Source organism: Aegilops tauschii, chromosome 4, assembly GCF_002575655.3.
Source record: "Aegilops tauschii subsp. strangulata cultivar AL8/78 chromosome 4, Aet v6.0, whole genome shotgun sequence".
In the NCBI taxonomy this organism is placed as follows: domain Eukaryota; kingdom Viridiplantae; phylum Streptophyta; class Magnoliopsida; order Poales; family Poaceae; genus Aegilops; species Aegilops tauschii.
In genome coordinates this window covers 523,188,932-523,204,781 of record NC_053038.3, presented here as the reverse complement: position 1 = coordinate 523,204,781, position 15,850 = coordinate 523,188,932, and the positions used below count along the sequence as shown (strand labels likewise).

Below are 15,850 nucleotides of genomic sequence, written 5' to 3'. Positions count from 1 at the left end.
TATAGTAGCCAAATTCCCTGCTATACATTTTTCTTGTAGCATAGTCATTTCTTTCTTAAAAAATGCTAAGCATGCCCATACCATCAAGGTACGAATCCATGCATTCATATATACTTATATATAGTTATATACTGTTTTGTGGAAAAAAAAGTATGTGTTTTGAGTCATACGTTTGCAAATTATTATTATATCATTTTCAATTTTGCCTCAACTTTGGCTATTATGGTATATACCGAAACAATGCCAAAATAATTTGGTGTATCCCAAAACCGTACCGTATTTTAATTTCAAACTGTATTTACCAAAGTATTCATACTGTACAATCCAAAAACCCGTATTAACCGACCCATGTAAACTGAATGCACAGAGTGAGATGGAGCCTTCTCGCCTTTGTTGTATCTGTCTTTCATCAATATTTGTTTGTAAGATTCGGCACCAATAACCCGATCTAAACATTGCCACCATGTATTTTTTTCGTACACCTGCCTTATAATTGCAATCTTAAATTCCTTGCTCTTATTCCACATATACCCATCTTATTCAAATCACATATATGCATGTCACAGCTGCCTTACAGACATACATGTTTATCAGTATACATTCATCTAAAATGAATGAACTTAATAAATTTGACAAGATTTACTGCAAGGTACCTTGTGGGGCAAGCGTGTATTCATCGTTTTATTTTCCGTCATCATAATTTCTACATATATTCCTTGCAATGAGTTAATGATATGATTTTCTAATAACTACAAGATAGAAGATGACAAAGATAAGCAAATGGGACAAGCTTTAGGAGCGGTGGCAGATTCTTTAGACTTGCAGTGCTGCCCGTAGCGTAAATGAGTTGGTTAGGCATCAAGGCTTCGTGTTGTCATTTACCGAGGTTGTTATTTTCTTCTCTCCTTTTTGACTTTTGAGCGAATGGAGTGTTATCTGTTATCTGATGATGACGCAGAGCAGAGCTGTGAGCAAAGGTAATCTCGTTAATTTGATGTGTCACAACATACATGTCATGTTTTCTTTTCGGAGAGACGAACCTTTTCTGTTGGAAAGCAATTTTGGCATAAATCTAGTTCGCCGGTACCCATCTACCTTGCTGCGTCGTTTTCTTTGGTTAGAAACAAAATAAAGCAACCATGAAAAGTACTAGTCAGGAAATTAAACTCGGTGGACTTGGCCAAGCCATCTACAACACCTCTAAGTTGTGGAAGCGATTGGGAGTTTTAATTCTTGTGAACTACCGGTGGAACGTCAAACCATCAACAAACCTTTGATAATTGTTGTGCCTTGATAATGAGATAAGTTGTCCTGTAAATCTGACAATGACAATGCATGCATGTAATCTTTCTGAAGGCGATGTCTTGGAGGCATGATGAACTCCACAATGAAAATACGTGTTGTCAACTTCGTTCGACACTGAGTATTCCATCGTTCTTGAGAGTATTGATGTTCTTAAAAAGACGTGGAAGCAACACACGCATTAATTCTTGTGGGCTACTGGTGGCTCGTCGAACCATCAACTAACCAATGAATAGAGGTGTGACTTGATAATGAGATGACGCGCGCTGTAGATCCAACAACAACAGTGCACGCATGACCTCTATGATGAAATCACGTTCCGGAGACTCCGATTTTACACTGAATGTTGTATCTGTTCGCACAAGGATCAAAAAGATAAACATAAGTTTGTTCTGTCTGGACACACAACTTTTCTGGCCTTTTTTTTATTTCACTTGTATAGGTATCAAAGAGCCGACCTCGTGTCCAGCACAACCTACGATACTTGCCCAGCATGACGCAACCCTGATCACAAATCATTCAGGTTTAAACTTGCATTCTATCACTAAGAGATTGATGCTCCAACGACTCAGAATGAAGCCTAAACTTATTCTACATTTTACACAGTTGGAACATAAATTTACGTTCTCTTTACATGGAACATAAACTGAAAATCTCTTTACAGAATGGGACATGAAACATAACCTTACATTGTTTCTATTTTTATGATTATATAAAGGCTCACATTCACCCCCTAATCACATTACCATAGATACTTAACTAGCTTTGCTCCAATCTCTTATGCATCTCCTGGAACTTCACCCTCCCAAGTGACTTCAGCAAAATATTTGCTAGTTGATCGTTGGTGTTGGCATACTCAATATCCACATTCGCTTCTTCCACACACCCTGGAATGCAATGGAACCTTGTATCTATGTGCTTGATGAACTGGATTCTTGCACAAAGGTATGGTGGATGTATTGTAAACCTTAAGCTTCACTTGCCTCGGTTGTTCACCCATCAAGTCTACATATAACCTTTCGAGCCAAACCCCTTCACATGTTGCCTAACTGCTGCAATGTACTCAGCTTCACAAGCTGAAAAGTGCAACTACCTTCTGTTTATGCGTCAACCAGGAGAACATTTTTTTCAAATGAAATATGCAAGGCCAGTAGTGCTCTTCCTACCGTCCAGATCTCCTACCATATCACTGTCGCTATTGTTATGAATATGCAATTAATCATTATCTAGAGGCCAAAGCGAACATATATACAAGTACACGAGGAAGGCCAAAGGCCAAAATACAGAAAGCCAAATGGCAACATATATAATATAGAAAGCCAAAGGGCAACATATATAACTCTAACCCCCCCCCCCCCCCCTCCCCAAACTCATGGTGGATCCACAACACTGAGTTTGGAGAGGCAAAATCCATGTTGTGCTCTAGTCTGAGCCTTCGTGATAAAGTCCGCCAGCTGTAACTCGAAAGGCACATACTGAAGAGCAATAACATGGTCCTGGACACCAGCGTGCACAAAGAAAGCATCAACACCAATATGCTTGGTAAGCTCATGCTTCACGGAGTCTTGCAATACTGGTAGCACCTGTACTGTCTAACAAGAGTGTAGTAGGTGTAGTAACAGAAACACCAAAATCCTCGAGTAACCAGCGTAACCAAGTCACCTCTGACATGAGAAGAGCCATAGCTCGTAACTCAGCCTCTGCACTCGAACGGGAAAGTGCAGTTTGTTTCTTCGTCTTCCAGGCAATGAGAGAACCATCAAGAAAGACACAGTAAGCAGAAAGTGAATGGCGATCTGAAGGATCACTGGCCTAGGTAGCATCCGAATAGGCCTGGAGTTGTAATGAGGTGGAACGAGGAAAAAAGATACGGAGTGAGATCGTGCCACGAAGATATCGTAGAACACAAAGAAGGTGACTATATTGAACCGAAGTGCCACCGGTACTCTTGTGAAACAGTATTAGGATGCATGCCACGTACATAATATTTATTGCCGCAGCCTAGCACTGTTGTTTCCATCATCTATCCGTCATCCGTCTAGCTGATAGGTACATGTGGAAATCTTATGTACTATGTAGCAATAGTCCATGTACCTATCAGCTAGTAAATCGGGTACAGTCCAATATGCATTTGGTGGGCTACTAGCGCAGCATAGCATAGCATCTAATGACCATTTAATGTAAATAGTCAGTGTACCCATATTGGGAGTAATTTCAATAGTCACATAGGGTCCAACTCTATAAATTTACTTATGTGGCAATGATTTATTAAGAAGAGAGATGATTTGAGTAACATAGCTAATTACTCATACTATGGGTAACATCACACATACCAAAACAAGATGAGTTTACAACCAAATAAATAAAGCGTTGCATGACACCACACATATGTTACTCCCCACTATATATAGAGGTAGTAACATATGCATATTACTAATCTAAGTTACTCCCCACTGTGGATAGTTATAGCATAGCGTAGCATAGCATGTGATGGGCTAGTTGGGTTAATTCTGCTGTAGTCGGTAATTAGCAGGGTAGGGTACGCAGCTAAATGACCATTTAATGGCTAGCCCTTAGGCTAGTCATAGTGGGAAGTAACTTAGACTAGTAACATGTGCTTGTTTTACTAGTCTATGCCCTAATATATGTGTAGTATCATGCAAGCCATCATTTATTAAGATGTATAGTACTCATTTTGTCATGGGATACGTTATGTTACGGTAACATATTAATATTTTGTCGTGGGATACTCATTTAGTACTCCCTCCGTTTGGAAATACTTGTCATAAAAATTGATAAAAAGAGATGTATCTAGACCTAAAATACATCTAGATACATCCCCTTTTATCCATTTTGATGACAAGTATTTCCAGACGGAGGGAGTATCATGCAAGCCATCATTTATTAAGATGTATACTATTTTGTCTTGGGATACTCATTTATATTTTGTTAGTTGAATTCATGTCAAACTTTGGCTCAAAATAAAAGGATCCTAATAAACCCGGACAGAGGGAGTACCATCACATGAGTAGATAGAATGGAAGATAGTATATTCCGTGACAAACCCCATGCATGGACTCTCAGCTGTCTTGGCTATATGCCCAAAACAATATAGGCAAAGATATTCTAGAGAATATGAAAAGTATTCAGTATTGAGATACATATTTGGATTCATATCCTAAATTGACACACACATTTGTGGCTTTCTATCGGCGGTGGTCTACCAACTTATTCATAACAAAACCTAGTGCTCTCTACGTCTGCATCCTGGGTCGCCTGCAAGCGACTCCGAAGGTGCCACCGCCACCGACTAAAACCCTAGCCACTGGGGGTCCATCCCCTCGCTGCTGCCGAAGGAGGCCATCCGGCGGCAGACGGCGGGGGCGGGATGTCCATTTCCTCTTCCCATGCATCTCCTTCCCCACCTCCAGCTCAAACCCCAAATCAACCCCTGCTATGCATGTTTCGACGACGCACGGTTGTGTTCCAGCATGTGCGGTTTGGCAACTTCGCCTAGATTGACGTGATGCTAAATATGTGGACGTCCCGAGCGAGAGCCGATTGGATCGTAATGGAGTTGTGCATCACACATTGCCCGTGCCTTGAAGAATCTGGCTCCTTACTGATGGGATGAGGGCGGTGTAGCCTCTGGAATGCCACACATGGTTGCCGTCATGGACGCCACCTCACCCTCTCCTTCCGATGCACACGTTGTCAAGGCCTGAATGTGGCCTTGGTGTGGTGCCATCACCGCCGAGGGTAGTGGGCCTAGATGAGGTTCATGGGAACCTTCAACCTCACAATACAGCGACACCATTGGGTATGTCCGGTAAGCGATTACCAAGGTCTTGCGGTGATGATCTTGGGGGTTATGTTTGAAGAGATCGGCAATGCTAGGAGGAGAAAGAACTCCATTAGATGGGGAGATGGCAACACTTTCACTGCTCGTCCCTCGAACTCGGTTTAGTTTGCATATGTCTACGTCAAAACCATGTGTGTGGCAATTGTGAGCCGGACAATAGGTGTATTGCAGCAACACTCTTGGCAAGTGGGGGCAGCATCACAGGTTGAATTCGTTTTTTGTGGTATTCATTTGGGTATCGAGTCTTGATTCCAGGGTGAAAAACCTAGGTGTGAGTGACCTTCGTAGGTTGTACCTGGTAATGACAGATCTCTATCTGTTTTCTTGCCGTAGGCATTGTTTGAAGATTACTCGGACTTTCTCTAGGGTGAAACCCCATGATCTAACTTTGGTCGTAGATCGGGCTACGACAACGCTTGTCTATTGTTCCCTTCCTAGAGGCGTCGCTCTTGGAGAAACTCTTTCGCGGTACACGTTTTGCTAATGGTGGTGGTTGTTTGTGCTGCTTCATTGATTGCTTTGGAGGGTTGTTTTTCTTTTCTTTGTTTTTCATCCGCTTGCCATGGCTTTTGTCTTCTTTGACTTTGTTTTTGGCCGGCATATTTCTTTGTGTGTGCGTAGGTGTCGATTGTGTGCATCCTAGTTGTGCATCCACTTGATAATTCATGATGAGTAAATAAAAAGCATCCTTTATCGAAAAAGGTACATTCATAATAATCATTTTATGACTTTTAGATAAAATAACAAAGACCTTTAAAATATATATATTTATGAAACTAGACCATACGTTACATGTATATGTACAATTATGAAGATTTATCTTCGAGATGTTTCATAAATTAAGAATATCTTGGTTGTGATCCACGAGAAAGAGCCTCCACTAACCAAATGGCTACATGATATTCAAAATTGGATCAGTGTGCCAACTGAACAGAGTTGAATTTTGTGAACCATAAAAATAATACACTCAAAATAGGAGCATGAACGTGTAAATACAAATTCTGCTCCATTGGGTGGAAAAACTCTTAAATAATTTGAGCTCAAATAAATATGTATTGTTAAATCAATGTTTATATTTACCATCCATGCATAAGTGTAAAGCCCCGGACACACTCCATGGTTACCGGCCGCTACTCCTGACAGGATCAACACCGGTCCCATAGATCAACTTCCCAGTCTCAGTTGGTCGCCCATCCTGAAATTGCCCCAAGCAGAACACGCTTTACTTTGGAGAACCTTTTGAGTGGGCTCCCAAAAAGAAAGAATTCATTATTGATATGATTAGTCTATCATACCTATTAAGCCAAGCTATCACATAGTCTCACATCCAAAAGAACCGATGTCCTCATTGACCCATAGGAACGTTCCCTCTTGGCAGACGTATATATGTCCAGTATGGCACATGTGCTATGTTGTGTGCCACAACGGGCCACAAACGTCATGCACAACATGACCTGACCAGTAAACATTCGTGTAACCGCGAGGGTCGGCTTTGATACCAACTTGTAACACCCCGGACGCACCCGCCAGTTACAGGCTGTTACTCCTGGCGGGATGCAGACTGGCCTCACAGATCAACACTACTCTTTCCTACGCACTTTGTCCTCACTGTGCACACCTGTGACCAACTTCCCAGTCAATCACCCATCTTGAAATTGCTCGAAGCAGAGCACGCTTAACTTTGCAGTTCTTTCCGAATGGGCTCCCGAAAAAGAAGGAATTTCTTATTGATCTGAGTAGCCTATCATCCATTTTAAGTCAGACTATCACAATAATTTAGTTGAGTGCAAATATTTAAAACCGCTAAATATTGTTGATTACATTCAAATATTTTTCTTATTGTAGGACTTTTAGCCGTTTTCGCAATAAATATGAAACTGTTGGTTAGCCGTATAATTGTAAAAATTACATCAAATATGAACATATATCATTCCAATCTTTATTGAATTCAGTCCGTTCCAAAATATTATTAAGAAAAAACTAAAGCAAAAGTATGTTGATGTAAGAAAAATTAGGTGCGCATGTGGATTCATCGAGTGCGTACAGAACACCATGAAAAAGGGGGCGTTTTGGGCCTTTATCATTCGACAGTTATTTATGTAATTTAATGTAGGCCATCAAATATGAGGGCCACCTGATGGAATGCCAGATGTTTTAGCTTGAGCAATGTTACATCTACTAAACCTTACGTTGAGTTTTACATAAACAACCAGGTGGCAGACTGTTATTGGAAGTAGGGGGAGGAGGGGCCCACCCCCCTAGAAATCCCGCGCGGGGGGGGGGGGGGGGGGGGGGGGGGTGGCGAATGTGGTTTAGGAAAATTAGGTAAGGCTTCGTAACATTGTTCGCAGAAGTAGTATTTTTGTTTTAGCTTTGGGGTAAATTTTTTGTAAATTTCCTTTTTTTTCATCTATATTGTATATAATTTGGGTATGTATAAGATACATTGCACTTCCTTTCAGATTTACAAAACCAAGACAAAGACTATCATTTCCGCTTTAAAAAAAAACTGAACTGCCAGTTTGAATAGCATGGATGTACTACAGTACAACAGACATTGGCTCGCATTATTTCTTGAATTCTTTTATAGTACATCAAATCATTTTGGGCCGTTTATTTTCGGGATCCAACAGCCCAAATTATGCAATAATACAACATATTTGTTTGTACTAGTATTTTCTGGCTTTTTTGCGGGGGAATTTCACACAGCAGATCAATTGGGTCACTACTTGTTGGTACTGTAATCTCACTCCACCATGTACACTATTCTCAGGCTTCTGATCTTAACCTTCCCATGTCTGGGCACTAATGTCACGGTCACAGTCTCATTACCGTCTGCATTCAAATCTTCCAAGAGCTCGTTCAACGCCACCCTCATGCTTGTTTCTACAATCATCCCCTTCCCCGTGCCATCGATACGTGGATGACTCAAGCACATGTAGCTCCCCGCCAGTTCGCGCCCACTGAGCTCCACCTTCTCGTGCTCCATGGCGTTCACGTAGATGTCGAACTTGACCATTTCTGTTCCATCGGTCTCAATGCCTTCGATCACCAGCACTTCCTCACGTGCCTCCTTCTCTTGCGTGCTTTGGAGCACTTGCGGTCGCCTTACCTCCACGGTCACAACTTTGTGAAGGGATAGTGGGAATCTGACGGACTTGAGCAAGGCTTTATTTTTGCTAACGTTTGAAGTTGTAGGTGGGCGTGCGTCCAGCCACGGCATGCCAACTCCATCAAACTTGTACCGTAGCTTCTCTGTGTCGAGCACGTCGCCGACGGTGATCCGCACTAGGCGGGACTCCTCGTCGTAGAAGAGGAAGGAGGAGTCGAGCCAGTCGGGGTCCGTGAAGTCGACATGGCCACGGTAACCATGGGTAGCGCCGACTTCACGCCATGCCTCCCACAGGCGGTCTATGTTGCTGTGGTGTGGGTAGAAGAGTGGGTCTCGGCCGGCTGAGTAGTAGGTTCCCATGTTCTCCACGTTGGTGAGAGCTATGTCGCCGGTCCAGGTGTGCACCGTGTTGTGTGGCGACAGCTCCACTGTCCCAGGGCCTGGCTTGTCAGACTGGCCAGCACGGAAGGGCTGGCCGTGGAAGAGGGACGGCAAAGCTGCATTGCCAATCATCTGAAATACAGTTGTCAGACAGGCCGGATTTATCGTTCAGTGAGCCACAAGAAATTACTTGCCGTTCAAACGGATATATATACCACTAAAAACCGTCTAGATACATCTTTTTGAGCCACAAGAAATTACGGACGGAGGAAGAACTAAATAAGCTCGAAAATATTCTGCTAAAGGAGAGTTCAAAAATAAAAGGTAGTAGCGTACGTAGGCGACGCACCTGCTTGTACATGGTCCTAAGGTTGTGCTGGATCTGCTGCTCGTCGGTGCGGTTGCTCTCCACGCCGACGAAGCCAAGGTCCACGAGACTGGGTGGCCTGTGCCTTGGGTTCCGAACAGGGTCGTACAGCGGCGACGAGGAGTTGGCGAACTCCGGCGGCATCCGCATCCCGTCCGGCACGTCCCAGCTCCAGAAGGGCAGCGCGAAGTCCGGCTCCCCGAGCAGCTTGGCAGCGATGCGCTCGAAGAAGTAGAGGTAGGCGCGATGGAACGGGAAGAAGAACCACGAGAAGTGGATCTGCATGTCCAGCTCCGGGTGGGTCGTCTGGCGGTAGGAGCCGGTGCAGTAGGCGCAGTGGATGTTGGCCATCTGGTAGAAACTTCGCGGGTCAGTGTGGGGCAGCGCCTTCATGAGCGCGATGGCGCGCTCGTACTTCGCCATGTACTCCTCCCCCACGGCGTGCACAGGCCGCCGGACCCTGAGCGGCTCCGCGGGGTCCGGGAGAGTGAAGTGGATTGGCTCCGACGACGAGGACGCCGGGGGGCAGCAGTAGAAGGGCGGGAGCGGATTTGGCGGAAGCTTTGGCTTGCGGCACGTGTGGAGGCTGGTGTGGAGAGACCCGCCGACATTCGTGCCGCCGCTGCCGTTGGTAGTAAGTGACGCTATGTATGGCCGTAGGCCGGAGACTGCAAGGAGCGCTGTTGACAGAGAGGAGCTGGTGTAGACGACCGTGGCAACGGCGCAGAGGAGGAAAACGCAGGCCGCGACCGCGAGTGGAGCACATGCGCCTCTACTACAGGCCATGACGCTTTAGGTGCTTTGCATGTTGCTTCGAACCGCCAGGCTATATATAAGAAGCACAGGCGAACTCAGACCAAAAATAGTTTGGGAATGTCTATTCATTTGCTGACTGATTTCCGTTTGGGGATTTGTCAGAATTTTTTTTTCAACTTCCACGTACTAGCTTCATCCTAGTTTATTAGTCCCGTCGTATTTAGGGTCATACTTTGATCAGGATTTTCACTAATAAAATATAAGTTATACATATAAAATACAACATCATCAGAAACTATGTTCAAATACGAATTCAACAACATAATTTTTTGTGACATTTATTAGTTAGATTTGTGATCAAAGTTTAGTGCAAAATACGAGTTAACCAATAAATGAGAACGGAGGTAGTATATACGTGTCCAACTAATACATCAATTAGTTACCTTATATAGGATTGTTATTAGTATTTTATATTGATTCGGTCATGTAACTAAGCAGCCTAGCACGAATTGAGCCTAACTCAAATGGTTAGGTTCTTTGTTATGGAACCAATCCATCATGTTTTGAATTCTAGACTTGGCATTGGTGCTCGCAATTTTTTGGATTTATTTTAGACTTTTCTATGATGCTTGTTCAGTGGAGGAGACATTGTCGTCGACCACTAAGGTATCTGTGGTGACTTCATCAATCTTAAAATGATGTCAGCTCAATCTTTCGGAGACGCTGATAGGAGTAAGGTTTGCGCGCAAGCATTCATAAGGATGAGTTTATATGCGTATATATTAGCGTCTGAACATTTGTATTGTGTTAAAAAAACATTAGGCGGCCTTGCTGATATTTATACCCATGTAAACCCCCTTAAATAATACCACCTGCATCCTAAAATTCTTGTCTTACATTTATTAAAATATGGATGTATCTAGTTATATTTTAATGTTAGATATATCCGTATTTAAAAAAATCTAAGACAAAAAGATTGGGATGGATGTAATAGCCATGAAGCAATACGTCATATTTCTGTGGCTATCAAATAGCTTTTCGTCCACTGGAGTTGTGCTAGTACTACAGACAAAAATTTAGTTGCTACGTACGCATACCGCCGGAATAATCAATCAGGGGCGTTGCTTCGGCCAGCAGCAGGATTGATCGGAAGCGGTTCTTTTTTTTCTCAAAAATGATTCAGATCTATTATTAAATTATCAAAGTTCAGTGAAAATATAAAGCACCTCGAACGTAATAAAAATTACATTGAATTCCAAGACCCCAAGCAACCACAACTACCGCCAGAATGAGCCGCCTACGCGCCGCTGTCACCGCTCCTCTATTGGAGCCGCCTTAACCTTGTTGATGATAGCTAGAAAGTCTTCGTGCACGTGCCTGTAAGGACCAGTTCTTTGGAGCCGCAGTCATCGCTGTTGAACTCTTGAATAGATCTGGAGAACCTGACATTAAATCTCGCCACAAGACAAGAAACCCTAACCTCACCGCCCCAAAGAGACGGCAGGAATATACGCCAGTGTTGCATCATCGTGTGTCGTCGGAAAATACTTGGCCTGTGGGGTGGACAAATAATTGGTATCTAGAGCAAGATTGATTTTTAAATAACGGAAGGTAAAAATTTAAAAATAACGGAAGGTCATATCAGACGACGACTAAAAAAATTGTCTAGCTTGTGAAAAGAAAAGTTTGCATTCATACCCTGCGGGTAAAACCCCTATTAGAGTAAGGGTATGTGACAAAAATTTACCTATGATACTAAAATGGAAAAATATCATACCCATCGGCTAGAGAAGGTACAGGTATGAGATCGTATAACTCATGCCCGCGTACCCATATACCCATCTAAAATATTGACAATTGGGTTTTCTTTAATATTCTAACGTATTAACTTTTCCCTCTAATCGCACTAGGTAAAAACTCTAATGTGCAGTCAAATTGTCTCTATAATTTACCGTGATTTTGTGAACTTGAAGTGTATGACTATGTGTTGTTATTTATGATTATGTGGTGTTGTTTAACATTTTTATGCGTTGCTTTATTGGCATGTTTTTTTTAGAATGTGTTTTTGTACATTGTTGTTTAAAATGCATTGCTATTAATAATTTATGATTATATGTTGCTTTTTACAACTATTTTCTGCTCAATTTCATGTGTTGTAAATACGGGTATTTTTAGCCGCGGGTACCTATATACCCTATCGGGTGAAGTGTGTGGAAAACAGGGTATGGGTATGGGTGATAGGTAAGTTCAGGGTGGATGGGTAGTATGAGCTGGCTCCACCCATACCCATATCTTGCGGGTGCCATCCAAACTCATTATCAATGTTCGGAAACTCATGTCGACATTACAGAAAGGGGAGATAGTTTCAAAACATGCGTCGAGGAGACAACCACAAAAGGTACTTAGGGAAGTCGTGTCGATGTTATAGATAGGAAGATGTCGCGAGGAAGAACACAAGTGCAGTAGCCAGTTTTACCGGTGCCGAAGACACAATGTCATTACGTGCTGCTCGGATTGGGCCAACATGTGTCACACGAAGGGCCCCTACTTGACGCCTTTCGTGTCAAATGTTGAAGCTTCGCACATGGGAGTGTAGCCGGCCCATTCTGGCCAGGCATGGTACTTGTGGTTTTATTTTATTTCTATTTCCGAACCGTTTTTTCCGTGATTATTTTTATATGTTTAAATATTTAAAAATAAAATTATTAATCATATACTTGAAAAAATCCAGTCGATATATTGCAAAAGTGATACGTGTGTATTTAAGAAATGATCACCGTATATTAAAACATGTTTGATGTATATGAAAAGTGTTCACCATATAATAAGAGATTTTCAATATATATCACAAAATGTGCCGTGTCTATTTGAAATCAAATCTAAATATAGTGGAATGTTTTTATTGTATAGAAAAAATAATAATTAAAAGTAAAAATTGAAAGGTCAAAGAAAATAAAATTAAAATTAAATAAAGAATAAAAAAATTATTTAATAGTAAAATAAAAAAATATTGAAATCCAATGTGAACATGACTAACCAGTAAAGCACAAGAATAAAACCAAAACAAAAAACAAACAAAAAAACGCTGCGAAAACGCAACAAAGGAAAATATCAATTCCGAACATATAACTGGGTCCAAATCACCTCACTACAAACCGAAGACCGAAATTGCATATGTAAACTATAGTCTGATATCTGGCCTAGTATTAATTTAGGACAGAAGTATGTCCATTCGTATGGTTTAGCAAGAAAACTTACATTCACATTTCCTTCATTGTTTACTTTTTATATCAGCCGAAATTTGACATTTTTCATCCATTATTTGAACTAGTAGAATGCTCGTGCGTTACTACGGGCTAGCATGCACATAATAAATCAGAATAATGACTAAGATCATCTTTAAATTCAAAATTCATTTCTTCCTCATATGTTTGAACGTGTTCGGACATCAAATGGGCGCCTAGTAGGCTCCCAAAATTCAACCATCTAGACAGTTTGGGCTCCCCTGAATCTAGACCATATGTGCGGGAGAAATATGGTTGTCCAGATTATCCGTCATGTTATCTTCAACACGCATGCCAACACAAAAAAACACCCCATGATGCACCCTTCCCATTTCCTGTCGGACTCTCCCCTTCACGCTCGGTTTCCCTCTGTAGCAAGGCATTTCTCGCTGGAGTCCTCTTATTTAAAACCGGATAATGCCCACCTCACCTTCGCTATGGTGCCCTCTCTCCTTCACACCGTACTTCCCCATGGACCGCCGAGAAGTCCCCTACCAACCGCTCAACTCTCCTACTTAAATTCAGTCAAGTAGAAGCATGCTATCTAGCCCTTGAATCCCTCATAATTAAATTTGCATTCAAGGCACAGGCAACAACAATATATCCACTGAATCACAATTCTGGGCTTCCTTCGCATTGTCTAGTAAGCTGGCATTGATAAGTCACAAGATTTACAAAAGCGGAGACTAAAAAAGTACTTGACATAACTATCATATGTATATGTACTCCCTCCGTTTCCAAATATAAGTCTTTTTTAGGGATTCCAATATAGACTACATTCGTAGCAAAATGAGTGAATCTACACTCTAAACTATGTCTACATACATTCCTTTGTAGTTCATATTGAAATATCTAAAAAGACATACATTTAGGAATGGAGGGGGTAGTATATAGAGATTCAGGAGGGCCAAATTAGGTACAGAACAATAAATGCACAATTGGCTTTTCAGGATCAAAAGAACCTTCTATACAATATAATGCACCGTCAGTTCGTCGCTAACTGCTTGCAAATAGTATTCTTTAACACCTGGCATAAAACAGTACAATCACAGTACCATTGCTCTCTTTCCGACAGTTGGTATTCAAGGAGGAGCTAGTAATGTCGGTGGAGGCAGATCTAGTTGATAATAATTCAACATTCAATCGAAAATCGAACATACAGACTATTCACGCCATCCATATCTCAATTCAGATTAGATGTGTCTTACCTACATCCCAATACTTATCAAAGAGCTAGATACTGCATCTGCCACTCACTTTACATATTACACAAGCCTTGGTTCAGATAGTCGTCTGCACCTTCTACAAATTTATTTGCTCGTGTTCGCTGCACTGCCCCTGCTCAAACAAAAATTATAGGTCAGTGCAAAGAGGGATAACATAGAGAGTTCAGAAAAAATATCTAATAGATGATACAAGAAAAAGTTTCAAGATCCATAGAAGCCTTTGTAATATGCATGACATCAAGAAAACATTCCGCATGCATAACCAAACTGACATCGTCTTGGAGAGGAGGACAAACATCTGGAACTGCACTACCTTGTCTTCCTTAACCCATCTGGATGACAAATATGAACAAAAATTCATTTGTTGTGGCAATGAGGGTCATAAAGAATGGATACCAGGAAATCAGAGTTAAGGAGACCCAAATCTGTCCAAAGATCATAAGCCAGCTTACATCACAGGATAATATGGTTATCGACTCAACGGAGTTAGGGAGCTAGGGACAACAATTGCAGAAATAGTCTCGTATATTCCTCGATTGCTTCCTGATTGTATTTGCACGTGCATTCAGTCTTCATCTGAAAGCTAGCCAAAGGAACACATGAGCGTCAAAGAGCACCAAATGTACTTAGCAGGAGACCAAAGAACCCATAATGCAGAACATGTGCATGCATGGAGGAAGAGCATCCCGCTTGCTTGACCTCAAGAAAATTGACACATGAGAAAATAAGTGTTTCTGTTTCATAAGAACTAACTGAACAAAGAGAAACCACAGTTTAATAATATAGCACGTGATGTAAACATATAGCAGTACACTGTACACGTCTGTTCCTGTGATTGCATCAAAAAAGTGGTAAAACATAAAAGAAAACAGTACATGAGTTCGATTCTTACCACAAATAGGTCCTGAAGCCTGTGAATGAAATCGAGCACGGTAGCGCGGCATGGAGACATCCAAGGAAATCTGCTTGTCGCCCACACATCGATGATTTCTCAGTCAAACCAAATCAGGGCGATTGAGACCGGCACCACCATCGTCATGTGCACGCCGACAGATCAGGTCGACAATCCTAGGTTAGAGGGACCATGGGGCCGTTGCCTTGGGAACGGAACGGGGGTAGGGATGGGCATGGTAGCGAGGAAGTGGGGAAGGGAAGGGAGCTCACCACGCTCGGGATCTCGGCCGCTCGGGAGGCGGCAGCGGTGGGGGATAAAGCGCATCAACGTCGCCGTAGTTGCCATTTGATAGCCATCGCCATCAGCGGCGGGACAGCCTAGCGCATCTTGGGATCGGTGCAGTGCGTCCGTGTTGCGTGCCTCCATTGCTGAGGGAAGAGAGAGGGGTGTGCGGGCTGGGCTCCTGACTCCTAAACTATCGACTCTTTGGTTCAGGGAAAATAACCGTGACAGATGAAAATAAACCACAGGAAAAAGAGAAGGAGGAAAATCGGTGGGGGTTGGATTGAGCGAGGCCTGGAGGGGCGGACGAACGAACGAACGACGTATGAACTCGTCTTTTAAGAGTAGAGATGTCGAAATATGGATATTACATATGGCCCAAA

General features: G+C 42.3%; 1 protein-coding gene across 1 annotated transcript; it reads right to left on the bottom strand.

Moving 5' to 3' along the window:
• Positions 1 to 7,705: 7,705 nt before the first annotated feature.
• Positions 7,706 to 9,814, bottom strand: LOC109747401 (polyphenol oxidase I, chloroplastic). Its single transcript, XM_020306467.4, has 2 exons — positions 9,007 to 9,814; positions 7,706 to 8,789 (listed from the first exon to the last, which is right to left on the bottom strand). Exons 1-2 carry the CDS (start codon positions 9,808 to 9,810, stop codon positions 7,911 to 7,913), a joined length of 1,683 nt encoding a protein of 560 aa, XP_020162056.1. The 5' UTR covers positions 9,811 to 9,814; the 3' UTR covers positions 7,706 to 7,910.
• Positions 9,815 to 15,850: the final 6,036 nt, after the last annotated feature.